The sequence below is a fragment of the Agelaius tricolor genome, unplaced genomic scaffold (genome assembly GCF_023055355.1).
Source record: "Agelaius tricolor isolate 1412-34295 unplaced genomic scaffold, bAgeTri1.0.p SCAF_1, whole genome shotgun sequence".
Taxonomy (NCBI): domain Eukaryota; kingdom Metazoa; phylum Chordata; class Aves; order Passeriformes; family Icteridae; genus Agelaius; species Agelaius tricolor.
The window spans coordinates 32592519-32605134 of record NW_027269261.1 but is presented as its reverse complement, the minus strand read 5'-3'; the positions used below and the strand labels follow the sequence as shown (position 1 = coordinate 32605134).

The 12616-nt window shown below is 34.3% G+C and overlaps 1 protein-coding gene across 5 annotated transcripts in view; it reads right to left on the bottom strand.

Annotated features, from left to right (window-relative positions):
• SDCCAG8 (SHH signaling and ciliogenesis regulator SDCCAG8) overlaps nt 1-12616 on the bottom strand; it is a 105886-nt gene that overhangs the window by 81765 nt on the left and 11505 nt on the right. For all 5 annotated transcript variants that reach the window (XR_011679472.1, XM_071428984.1, XM_071428957.1 and 2 more), the window contains exons 4-11: nt 12324-12437; nt 11809-11934; nt 11318-11458; nt 9891-9955; nt 7995-8183; nt 5809-5947; nt 3083-3235; nt 591-725 (exon numbers count right to left, since the gene is read on the bottom strand). Coding sequence is in view for 4 of the 5 variants with exons in the window: in XM_071428984.1 (XP_071285085.1) it covers nt 591-725; nt 3083-3235; nt 5809-5947; nt 7995-8183; nt 9891-9955; nt 11318-11458; nt 11809-11934; nt 12324-12437 (1062 nt within the window). In the remaining variant the exon portion in view is untranslated. The remainder of the gene's footprint in view (nt 1-590; nt 726-3082; nt 3236-5808; nt 5948-7994; nt 8184-9890; nt 9956-11317; nt 11459-11808; nt 11935-12323; nt 12438-12616) is intronic.

The following is a 12616-nucleotide window of genomic DNA, read 5'->3' as shown; positions in this document are numbered from 1 at the left end:
TTTTTTTCTCATGTTATGACCCCCATTAAGGCTCTAAGTGATTGAGAAATGTGCAAAAGAAAGCACCCATGAGTGATGATCTACACAAGATGCATGTTAAGCTGCAATTCTTAACTAGATGTCTTTGTAAGAGCCCTACTATCAATAATACTAAATTAAACAACATGCTACATAAAAATCCAAAGGAAAGAACTTGAAAATCAGTGTTTTGATATAGCTCCCTTTATTGTAGCACTGCAAGTCCCACAGGTGGCAGTTAAGGACACTGTTGAAGTCTATACTGTCTCACTCAGACCAAGCTCAGTTCTTTACTGAAACACTGGGATAGTGTTTTAAATAGTGACCCTCATAAGCTGCAAAATAGAAAAGTTAGCTTCTGCATGACAAGGTGACTTGGAAATGAAAAAAGATATTTTTTTACTCCTGCAATTAGGATAGCTGTAGTTGCCTCTGGGATGTTGAGATGAAGTCTCTACAGTTACCACACATTCCTTACCAAAACAGGAAAATGGACAAGGTAAAAATTCTCTTCTCTCAGGTCACAATGATAAGGAAAAACAAGTTCAATGCTCCTTCATAAATGTGCTTACCTTATTCATCTCCAGCTCATGAGATGCAAGCTGGCACTGTGATTCTTCTAACTGGCTAGCAAGAGAATTCTTTTCCCTCGTAATTCTCTCTATTTGGGCCTCCAGAACAGCCACATCCTTAGACAAAGCTGTCACCTGAAAAAGTTCAAGAACACTGTAATGATGCAATTTGACCAACCACAGAGCAATCTCTTGTGGAACTTTCTCCTCAAAAGCAACTGCATGTAGACAAAATACATGACATTAAAAAATGTAATAAAAAATCAAGTATGCACAATAAAAATATATCCTATATTATTAATAATAGAATATGGCTACATTATTTTATTAATGGGTTCACTATTTTTAATTTATTTATCATGCAGTAGTTTATTTGAAACTTTTCATCGACTGCACTAGTCTCCAGGACTTGTTAATATGGACAAGGTGTCAGTAACAGCTGGCTACATTACTTTTGCAATGTAAGAGTACTATTTAACACCTTCTTATCCATCCTTATGTAGATTGATTCAAACCAAATCATGTTCCCCTAGCTAAAGAAAACTGTTGTTGCAAGCACAGATCTTAAATTAATTTTCAAGTTCAGAAAACTATAGATCAAAGCATACTGTTGTGAAAAACTCATATAGAATTAGTATATTAAAAATTCTAATGTAATTCAGATGAAATTTTGCTGGATGATTAAAAAATGTAACAATAAAACAGAGACAGTGAAACCTTCAGCTGTTTAGCCCTGAAGCTTACTAATATAAGTGGAAATAATGGTGTCTGACAGTTCTAGGTTAACTTTCAGAAATTCAAAGCCAAACCTAGTGGATGATATATTCATAACTATTTTTCACTCCTTATGCATGCACCTGATTTATCTATCATGCCAATTCGCCCCTTCAAACAAACCATTTCATAAAGTAAGCAATAAAATATTGAGATGAATCTTGATTTGATCCACATTTCTACCACATTTCTACCACTTGATCCATTTCTACCACCTCATAATCCTAAAACATAAAAGTTGTTAATCATATGTAAGTGTAAATCATTAGCATAGATCATAATTTTCTACAGTCATCACATCTCTTTAATCACCAGGCATGGCATCATCATAGTGTCACTATAAGTTGTTTAATGTATGTGCAGGGTTTATTAAAAAAAAAAGTGTACAACTATTTAAAGTGGGAATTGGTTCCAGTAAAACACATTTCAGTAGGTGATGAAATACAAACTAATGTGATGACATGGAGTGAAATATTCTACCAAAAAAAGTATGAAATGCTTGTCTAATAGGCTGTATTTTGGAGTGAATACACTGCTTTAAATCAACTCTGTAATAAATCAACTAACTTCATAAAAGGGATAACTTCTAATAGATAGCAAGAAATAAAACAAGGAATTGCTTAATAATGTCTCCAGTGGAAGATTATTTTTTTAATTTCAGTTTCCCTGGCAACAGATCACTGATGATCAGTTCACGTACTTAGAGATCACTTAGTCCCTATCACTGTGCTTAATATCTGTTTTGGTATCTGGAATTGGAGTCAAAGAAGGTTTTTTTACACACTTAAATGGTTTATTTTGCTCAGTTTGTGCTCTCCAAATTTCTAGAAATAATACATACAACTTATAAAAGAGTCCCGAAAACTAAGAAAAAGTGTTCAATCAGGAGAGAAATTGACTCTCTTGTTTTCAAACCTCCCCCATAAATAGTTGAAGATGTTGCAGATCAAACAAGTGTGAAAATCACTAATCCATTAAGTATTTGTCTCTCTACATTTCTTCCCATTTTAATCACCTTAGAAGCCTCCTCTATCACAGGCTTACTGCTGTTAGCTTGAGCTTTCCTCTGGAGACTCCATTGGGCAGAAAACCCTCATGTTTTATACTCAAATTATAGCAGCATCTAGAAGCCTAAAACAAGGTTATCAAGACTATCATGATGGTCGTGGCATAAATGATGAGACAGATTCTGTCTCAGAGAGTTTATAAACATTAGTAAGAGTGAGAAAAGAAATTCCAACACATTTCTGCAGGTGGGAAAACTAAACATATGATAAGATCCCTTGGAAATTATGATATTGTAACATTAATGTATATAAAAGATCAAAGTAGCAAAGAATCCTAAATTTGACAAGTGCTAACTTCTGAATGCTTGCCATGGCAAACGAAATAATAATTTTTATTAAAAAAAAACTAGGTACAAACCTTGCATCACATATTACTTAACCCTTTCTTACTCTGACACAGTGCATTAAAAATATTATGCAAACTAAAATAAAGTGCATAACACCAACAACCTAGTATGTATCAAGTGACATTGCACAAAACCCAGTTATTCAAACTCAAAACATCACCTGTCTACCACTGCTTTAAAGAAATGGTAGAAGTGACTGAGCTCTCACACCCAAAACTAAAAATAAAAGACAAGTAAATGAAGTTTAAAGAGGATGATGATTCTCTCATTGTAATACACAAACAGAGAAAGAACCAACCCATACCATTGCTGCCAAGTCCTCCCTTTCCTTCTTCATTTCCCGTCGCAGTGCTTCTTTTTCATCAGCCCTCTTATTTAGCTGGGCAGCCAACTCCTTCTCAAGATAATTCTTCTGTCGTTCCATCTCACTTCTCAGTTGTTCACAGTGGACTAGAGCCTAAAAAACCCCAATTTACTTAAGTGAAAGAAACCTACAATTTTTAAACAAACATGGTATTCATTTAATAACTTCAAAGAAACCAGTTTGCTATTAGAAATGTCTTTTTTTTTAATGCATTTTTAATGATGTTTATACATATCCTACTGTGTTAACATCTAGAATAGGACTAACAAAATGAAAACAGATGTATATGTTTGTAGGTTTGTATGTATGTTTAAGATGCCTTACTGTAACTGAGAAATTTAATTACTCTTAGGAATAATGACAAAGATAGAAGAATTTTTCTGTGTGTGTTTTCCAAATAAGGAGCTGTTGTAAAACTATGATTACTTGCCTTACATTTAAAATTTGAAATTCCTGAATGCACATCACTAGAATCAGCCTCCATATTTGACTCCTTGCAAATACAGTGGTTGCTGTCTAACTAAAGAACTGAAGGAAAAATGAATAAAATGTATGCACTTCCACTTAGTCTCCTCCTAAAGTGAATTACTGAGTGCAGAATGCTAAGAAACCATAAAGTAGTCAGTAAAGATATAAAAAAAAAAAGTTTACAAATAAATTTCAGGTTTGTCAAAAATTAATTCTACTAAATACCTTATAAAGTACTGCTTAATTTCAGATGCTAAAACACAGGGTTATAGATGGGTTTTCTATCAAAAAAGAAGAAACGTAAGTTCAAGAACATTCTCAAAACACCGTCTTCACTATCTTCTAAAAAGGCTGGGGGAAAAAAGAAGATATTTATCTATTTATGCTGCTGTATCTCTGCCAAAGTGTAGAATTTGAGTGTTATGTCAGTTTAAATAATAAATACACTACTCCATTACAAGTAAATCCAAGTATTCAAAGTACCCTGAAGGGAGTTTTGCTAGCCTACAAGTAAACTAGATTTAATTTCAACATTCCAACATATTCTGATATCCAACATATTCTGTTTCAAAGAAGCTAGAATAACCTCCCTTAAGGAATTCTAACTTATTACCCTTCATTTTCAAATTAATTTTCCTTAACTGCTTATTCTTCTTTCACTCAAAGCCAGTCCCTTGTGTTCAATTTCTTTGGCTTTGTTCATGAGGGGAGCAAGTTAAACCACGATTTTTAGAGACTGCTCTAACAGTTTCCATTAGTTTTATGGCAATTCTGTGGGATCCTCTTCAGGCGAGAGAATCCCTCTCATGGCACTGAATCCTTTTCTGTAGGAAAGAATCATCAACTTCAGCAAACAATTGCCTGCATAAAACTGCTGCAGCTTGGTAGACATCCAAACCAATGCACTCTAGAAGAAAGCAGTTGCATTAGTTGCATTTCAAGAAGAAATGTGTATTTTGTTAGCTCCACTGTTCTGACAACACAACAAGCAGTGCAAACAATTATTTATGACATCTGTGTCAAAAATATGTTCCTGATTTTGCTTCAACTTAAACATAACATATTTCCTTCCTGCTCTATGCAATAAGCAAGAGGCCAAAAACTACAGAGACAACCAAAAGACAAGAAGAAATGGTGGTTTTAAATGATAAGCACCTGAGGTTAGATTTTGTGACAACAGGCTGATGAAATTGCAATTATAATATTTAAAAGCTTGATGTGTTAATTCTCACTTCTGTTACATGGAATCTTCTATGGGATTCCATGCTAGTTATCAAGAAAAACAGCACTTGAGAGTACAATAGGACAGGGCAAAAAAGGATGATTTGTACTTATCAAGAGGTATACCAGTACTTGTAAAAAGGCAAAATTAATGCAGTATAAGTAAAATTTTTTTTCCTGTTCTTTCATATTAAAACAGTTTTGGGGCATGAAAAAATACCAGACTACTATTCAGCCTTGAAGACAAACCGGTAGCACTTTACACAACCCTACAAGCACCCACTCTTCTCTTACAGCACTGGAATAAATAACACCAATTTTATCAATCTTGTTTGCATTCAATTACAAAAACCAAAACAAAGCAACCCTCTCTCAATTCCACAGTAATTCACTAATAGTACAGTAGATGTCACTAACTATCAAGGAAATAATTTAGGTGAATATAGGTTGATTGTGTACAGGGCTAACACAAGCATTAGATCAAAACTGGTTTTATCACTATTATTTACATAACACCAGAAGCTTAGACAAGCTTAGCACTAGACAAGACTTCTCATCTTCAAAGAGCTCTGATAGTCAATCAGTTCTTGCACTGCTCTCATCTGAGGCAAAAAATAACTGTTTGTAAGCATTTTAACTATTCTTTCCAGAGTAGGTCAGAAGTGTGATGTCAAAATTATCCTCTTACATATCATGAATATCTTTGAAAATTCTACAACTCAATTTATATCACTTAGCTGTGAAAGTACATCAATTAAAAAATGCAGCACTCCCCATAGTATTGATGAGAATTTAAGAACTTGAATACAGAATTCCTATTACTGCTCAGAAACAGTCACATGGTGCGGGTGTTTTAAATCTACATTATATTAAAATATGACAAAAGTCTTATGCATGCATTCTCTCATTAGCATGAAAACTAATTAATATTTAATAGGTTGGAACATTAAAAAGCTCTAATTTTGTGATGGATTTACCTTTGTTTTTTCAAAATTGGCCTCTTCTGCCATTTGCACAGCATGTTCAACTTGCTTACAAGCATTAGATTCTCTTTGCTGCATCTCTTTTATGCTTTGTCTCACTGAAACAAGTGCATCCATCAAGTCATCTCTTTCTCTGCATATTAAAACAAAAACCAACCCAGATATTTCTATTTCTTTTTGTGTGAGAAAAAACCCCAAACAACAGGTATACCAAATATAAAATACATACAGATGAAAGGCTTAAGCAAAGTGGTAAGCAACGCAAGACTAAAACTCACGAGTGAAAGACAACATACTGCAAGCTTGGCAGATACTGAAAATATCATTTGCTTGACAACCAGTCCTTCATTTTAAAAGGATGGATCATTAGAGAAACTGCCAGTAAAGACAGCAGATCTCAAATCATTAATGAATGTATGGAAGCTGAGCAGATTCTGTTGATGTAACAAAATGGGGATCCATGCAAATAATAAAAAAAAAGGCAATATGGAATTACACTTTCATTAAATGTAAAAGAGGAAAAAAAATAATAAAAAGGAAGGGTTAGGTTCAACAAGTAATCTCGAAGTATATCAAATGACAATCTAAATCTATTTGCTGCAAACTGGAACTAACCCAAACAATAGGACACCTGGATTCTACAACTCTTCACTAAAACCCTAAAATCTGTACTAAATGGTAAAGCAGACTTGGTAAAACTGTAATACTTAACCTCATCTTTTCACTATTTTGATATGTTAAAAGTTTTTAAATTAAGTTTTGTCTCTTGTCTGTGGTTTAGGTGCAGCTCAAGATTCTGTCTGAAAACTGTTGTGTAAAATGTTAACATATTTTTTTGTGTTTGCCAGGGACCTAGCAGTCATACATTGAAGTTTCATTTCATTTTTTCAATTGGATAAAGTTCCTTTGAAAATTCCTGCTGAAATACCCTTGTTTTTAATAAACTTCACAAGTAGAGGTAGCTTTTAGATTTTTTTAAACCTCCAAATGAAGTAATGATTTAAGATAAATAAAGAGGTCAATTCAAATCTTTTATTTCAAGTTCACCATAATATAAGAGAACAAGAATGTACTGATTTACAGTTTGTTCATATTTTCCAACATCTGTGACAAATAATTACTTTTGTTACATAAGTAGATTTTGAAACATGACTTCTCAGCAACAGAGCTTTGCCAGAAAATTTTTGGACTTGCTAATAGAAAAAAATACATAAATCCTGACAATAACTATCTAGTGCAGAGGGATAGTGCCCACTTGACCAAGTACATATATGTTCTATGCCCCTTCAGTCTTCCTGCTTCTAATTGACCCACTATTCCATCTCAGGCTCATTTAATACTTCAGAAATTCCAAGAAACTTCAGATATCTGACAATAAATAGATGGCTATTTAACAAACTTTGAGAAAGTTGCAGTATCCTGTCATTATTACTAGCAAGTAGAAAGGGAGAGTTTTTTTGAAGATAAATTGACTGTCAGAATTCCTTAAGGAAAATAATTTTATGTTGGGATCCCTGAATTACATATATCCAACCTATATAGCTGTGATTTAAAAAAAATATATAAATAAAAGCTATAATTTTTTTAAAAGGGTGCAAGAAATAATTTCATTTATTTTTGTCCAATAGAACTTCTTTTCCCTGTCTTATTGTAGTCAGGGAGGAACTGCTACAGGTGTTAGGGATAGGAAATGCATCCTACCCCAAGCACACAACCTATTGTTGATGTATCTAAAAAGTTCCTCAGAGGTAAAGAGAATAAAGTGGAGCCAGAAAATCTTCCAACTACATAATTATAATGAACTGTTGCAAGAAATAATCAGTCAAAATGCATGGACTTGCACAATATTTGTGCTGACAGAGTGAAGGACTTGTTTGTACAAAAAGTACAGGAAACAGACTGTAAATTGTCTCATTATCTGGTCAGCCCAATGTATCATAATTACATTATAACAACTAAAATTCTTTCCCACTTGAAATAAGCAGCAAAGCTATTGCGGATTTTGAAGTGATTGGCACCTACATTCAGTGATTTCAGCATTATGACTCCAGCTTGGGAGTGTATTGTTCCAGAAATGCACATCTCTCTACGAATGTAACCCAACACACTGAGACTTGAAAGGTTTAATGCAAGCAGCCATGGCCATATTTCCAACACAAATCCATGCCCCCAGTACCTACCTGGTCAGCCTCTCGATGGTCTGCACGTGGACATTACAGTGAGTCTGTGCAAGAATGGCCTCGTGCTGGGCACAGTTCAGGCACAGACCACCAACCTGGCCAGAATTTCTGGCTGCAAACAGTGACTTCTGGTGTTTCAGCCTTCCTTCCAAATCTTTGCATGTCTTCTGAGATTCTGAAAGGTCTTTTCTAGAAAGAAGAAATTTGTGAAATTAGATATTTCTACAAGTCATATTCACATACAACTACAAATGTTACCTAGAAAGAACTGTAAGAATCTCTGTAATGAACAGTATTTTACACATTTCAGTAGGGTAAGGAAGACTTTAACAGAGAAATAACAGTTGAACTGCCCAATCAAAATTATTAATAGACAAAACAATACTGTGTGAATTTATTTCTTTCCCGATATCATCAGAAAATATTGAAGTTAAACAGAAATTTATTAGATGAAAAACCTCTAGGCTTACATTTTGTCTGAATGGAGTATAATATTCATTATTAGCAAAAAAAAAATCAGCTTTATAAATATTTAAATACTCCAACAATTTTCTGTTTCTGTTATTAATAACATCACTAGCTTCCTATTTATTCTCTACTCCCTAGACAAGAAATCAGCACATCACTCAGATCCAGCAATATACAAAACCTGAGGCCAAACACATGTGCAGAAAAACAGGCTAAGTTTTTTACTTGTCTCCAAAATTTTTACCAGGTGCTCTGAAGAATTTTCTCCAGAATTTCCAAGCATGTGTCAGGCTGGGGAGATCGCAAGCAATAGGAATGTTAACATCAGGAAGTTCCAGACAAACGCACACTGTGCACATATAGATCAATTTGACAAATTGTGCAATGAATCCAAAGCTTTGGGTTTGTTATGCAGGCCATCTGGGCAGCACACACTCAGGAAGTCTGACACATTCTGCTTGCATTGGATTTACTGTGCACATGATATATACACTGCGTGCATTCTTATTTCCATCTGGAAAATCTTCTGTGCACTTTTTCCAATTTTAGTAGTCGGTCTATTGCATATAACCCACTATAACCTGAACAGAATTTGCTCTGCATATATCCTTAGACAGTCATGGTGCAACAAACCTATTGTTGGAAAGTTTTGGACAGAAATTAGCAAGTCCTGTGTACATTCATCCTTGAAGTTAGAAGAGAAGAAAGAATTATATCACTGAACGTGATATAATTTGTCACTTCAATAAAATTTAGTTTTGCAGAACTTCCTGTTTGCAAGATCATGCCTCTTAGGAGAAATCAGAGGCTGAATAATGTACTTAAGGAAATTCTGAGACAACCCCCAACAATTACTTTTGAGTAAATATAACACTTGAGGCCAAAGGGAAAAAAAAATTGGACCATAACAGCTGAAATTAAAGAATCTCCTTTACCTTCACTAAGACAACTGGCTTTGCATTTTGCAGGTTTCACCAAAGCATTCTTTTAACTTGTCTCCCTACCAATAATTCTTTTTACACACAGAACAGTCTAGCATTTTCAAAACTGTGAAACCATGATTAATTTAGGGAAAAACATGATTAAACAGTAGTAGAAAGTAGCTAATTATGGAAGTTGTCACACAAGTTAAAATTGTAACCTCTCTTTTTTATTTGAGTGATCTATCTTACATGACCTTTCTTAGGGGAAAGAGGGTAAAAAAGATAAGATGTTTTATATTGGTACTGTTTCTGTAAAGAAGCAGTGCATTCAATTTTGCTACATTGATATTTGAGAGAACTTAATAGAAAACCAGTTTTTAGGGACACTATCAGAAGACACAACATTCAGGCATTCTCTTAGTTAAATTCAGATTAAGAGTGGTTCATGCTGTTATGCAGTGACAATTTTTTTAAGGATTATTTTAAGAAAAAAAATTAACTTTACCTTAGAGACTGTATTTGAGCATCGAGGATATTGACTTTTTCTTGATAAAGAAGTTTTAGATTCTCCTTTAGAAAAGATGGGAGAAGATATGTCTTGCTTTCTTCATAACAGTCTTTACAAATAAACCTAGACTTTACCCACATTCTTTTCCCCTTAGGACATAAACCTGTTGAAATACTAGTGGCAGAGAAACCTAAGTATTTCAGTTTTCTGGAAGTCTAAAAAGTGAACAACCCTCCCATTTTTTGTTTCTAAATAAGGTTTTTTGCCAGATCCTCATATGGTAAATTGTTTCAATTCCAACTGCATTCCTCAGTTCTCTATAATGATTCACAGAAACTGATAATCATGTCTCAAGTTTGCTCTTGCTTTCCCACAAGTCAGCAGATATTAACACATAATTATTAAGAACTTGAATTACACAGACTATTTATTTATAATACAGTGAGTTACTCTTCAGATTCCTGGTGAAGAACTAGGTATATGAATCAACCACACCCATGTTAAATACAATGGTGATAACAAAACCAGATAAAGCCCTACAAATTTAGCTCACTATGACACTTAGAACGAAGTTACAATCAACATGATTCTCCTGATTTAAATGTGGCAGATGAAGAAAAAAGCAATTACTGTAAAAAACTGCTTCCAAACAACTGCAGGCATCAGTGATCACTGAGGTCTTCAGCTCTAAAATAATAGTACAAAAAACCCCAAAACTATATATTTCTATTAAAAACCCCTCAAATCCCATATAATTAAAGAATTAAAGTATAAATTCCACAGTACAAAAATGCATATGAATAAAATATATCAAAAGTTTCAATTAGCCAAGTTTTTTTCCCAAAAGATAGCAAAACTACCCCACTATTTCAGAGCAAAATGAAAATTAATACCCTCCAAAAATATAGGAGGAGGCAACAATCTCTAAATTACTAGGACTCCTCTGTATCTCTAAAAGCACAAGGTGTGTAATTCATCCAAGGGAAAGCAGATTGCACAAAACTACTTTTGTACCTTACTCAGCCTGTACTGCTCCAGGAGCAGAACAACTCATTATGAAAAGAGCTTGTGTGGAGGGCTACATAAATTACACCAGCTAATTCCCACCTGCTTGGGTGCTGTGTTACTCCTAAGAATCTCCCAAGTACAGTGAAGCCATCATCTTTAAACAAGAATTATCTCTGGGAAGTAATCATCTGCAGATAGAACCTGCCATCTGTGTCTAACTGCACAATAATATTAATTAGGGCATAATGAGAAGATGAGGTTTAAGAGAATAAAATTTGAGCTCAGATTAAGGTTCAGTCAACTAAAACTTCTCCTGTGTCTGTTAAAAGGTGATCATCAGCACTGGAAAAACACCAACAACAAAACACTGAAGAGTTTTGCAAAGGTAGGAGTCTGTGAAGAAAGGTAATACCAACCAGCTCTACAGGCCATCTGGCTTTGTCTCCAGAAGCTGCTGCCACAAAAGCCTGATCTTTGTTATGTGCCAGTGAGGAGGTGACAGGCTGGTGTGTGCTGCAGTCTTTACCACCTACAGGCCAGGATTTCTGAGTATTTGCCTAAAATGAAAGTATTAATGCTTCAGTTATGATTATGCAGGCTGGTTTTTTAAACAAATTTCCTTACTTAAGTATTGAACCTTATAATCTTCAGTAGAATATAAGAACCAATAAACAATATTCATTATATTCTCCTGAACAATCCTCAGTAGAATATAAGAGCCAATAAACAAATTAATTAGGTTAGCAACCTACAATAATGATGCTACCCAAGGAAATCCATATTTACAAATTCTCATTAAATTTTGACTAAAATTCCATTTGCAGACAACCATTTGTATACTCTTCCATAAAAATAATCTGGCCAGATCCTTGAGCACTGATTAAAGCAAGAAAAAATAAAAACTTACTGAGGCATCAAGAAGAGTTTGTTCTCTCAACATGTATTCTGCAGTTAAGAATTTCAGCTTCTGATGGAGTTCCTCATTTTCAAGTAAAACTGCCTGTTCTTGATCTTTTACCCCACACAACTCCTCCTATAGGATGAAGGAATTGCATTTGAAAGGTTCCTTAATATGGGTATCAATATTGAAATGCATCTTGAGACCAAGAGTCTAGATGAACATTTTCAGAAGTTTTAACCCTTTTAGAGAGACTAAGAATTTGCAAAAGAGAGATTTTGTATTTTTGCAGCTTAAATTGCTATAAATCTTTAAAAAATGCTCATTTGTATTTGTAAAAATATCTTTAAAGACCCTTAAATACCAGATACCAAGACACAGGGTAAGGAATCTACTGAACTGCATTTGGCTCAGTTTTGGTCATTACAACAATCAATCTCAAATCTAAATGTAAGCTGCTTTTAATACAGTTCTTCACATTTGGGAGATCAGGGTTTTAGTAGGTCAAATAAGTTATCTGATACCTTGTAAAACTTCACTTCTGCTTCCAAATGTTTAATGTACTGTGACTGATCAGTGATTATAGGAACAAGATCAAAAAGGGCTGGTAAGTCTGCAGGCACAGCTTCTGGGGGCTTCTGAAGGAAGTAAAGAACAACATGTGTTATGTTCTGATTTTCCACTATTGCAGTAAGATCTTGCTTGCACACAGAATACAACCTACAGTTTTCTGGTAAGGCTTCAAAATGCACACAGAATTGTTAATGGAGTCTTCTCCACTAACACTAGTTCATACTTCTGAAGGAAAACAAGTATC